At 37.4% G+C, this 709-nt stretch overlaps 1 protein-coding gene across 5 annotated transcripts in view; it reads left to right on the plus strand.

Moving 5' to 3' along the window:
- Positions 1–282: 282 nt before the first annotated feature.
- The window catches only part of mlip (muscular LMNA-interacting protein), a 22,622-nt gene continuing 22,195 nt past the window's right edge, over positions 283–709 (plus strand). For all 5 annotated transcript variants that reach the window (XM_034897944.1, XM_034897945.1, XM_034897946.1 and 2 more), the window contains exon 1: positions 283–513. In XM_034897944.1, coding sequence (XP_034753835.1) covers positions 484–513 — 30 coding nt within the window. In that variant the 5' untranslated portion in view covers positions 283–483. The remainder of the gene's footprint in view (positions 514–709) is intronic.

Raw genomic sequence — 709 nt, forward strand, 5'->3', positions numbered from 1 at the left:
TCTTCGACTTTTTAATTGTCCAATCAATTACGAGCTTTTATCAGCCAAGATATTTGTCATTTTTTCAGCATGAGGTCTGTCAATGTGGCAGTATATAGTATACCAGAGACCCATGCTGAGGAGAAATAGGCCTACACAACTTTGGAGACAAATTAAGTTTATTTATAAAAAAGAAAAGTTCTAAAATTGAACAAGAAAACTTGCCCGAGACAACAGCGTTGTGATGTTCATAGCTCTAAGTGTGAACACTGTTACTGGTGCCCAGCGGGCTGTCTGCTGTCTGTAAGCTATTTGTGGCTATTATGTGTCTTTAAAAGGAAATCTACAGGGCAATGCAACACACCAAAAGTACACTTTGAACTTTGCGAGGCGGGCTGAAAGGCGTGTATGCTTTCGTACATGCTTTGATCAACATTTGACAGAAGTTTTCCTGAATGTTGGACCCAAGCAACACTTCTGGATGGAGAGGGATTTAAAGCAGACATGGACCGTGTGAGTAAGAGTCTGGGAGAGGTAAGAGGTTTTGGAAATAGATATTTTACTTTCACCAGATGAAAAACATATTATTAAGGATTGGAAATGTTGTTGTCAATCTGAAATAATAACACTTACCTGTTTTTATTTTCTGTTGATCTTTGGTATTACAATGGTTCTGGCTTTAAATTGTTTTGAGATAAAGATTTTACTTCAAAGCTAAATCCTACTGGAA

Source organism: Etheostoma cragini, chromosome 17 (assembly GCF_013103735.1).
Source record: "Etheostoma cragini isolate CJK2018 chromosome 17, CSU_Ecrag_1.0, whole genome shotgun sequence".
Lineage (NCBI taxonomy): Eukaryota > Metazoa > Chordata > Actinopteri > Perciformes > Percidae > Etheostoma > Etheostoma cragini.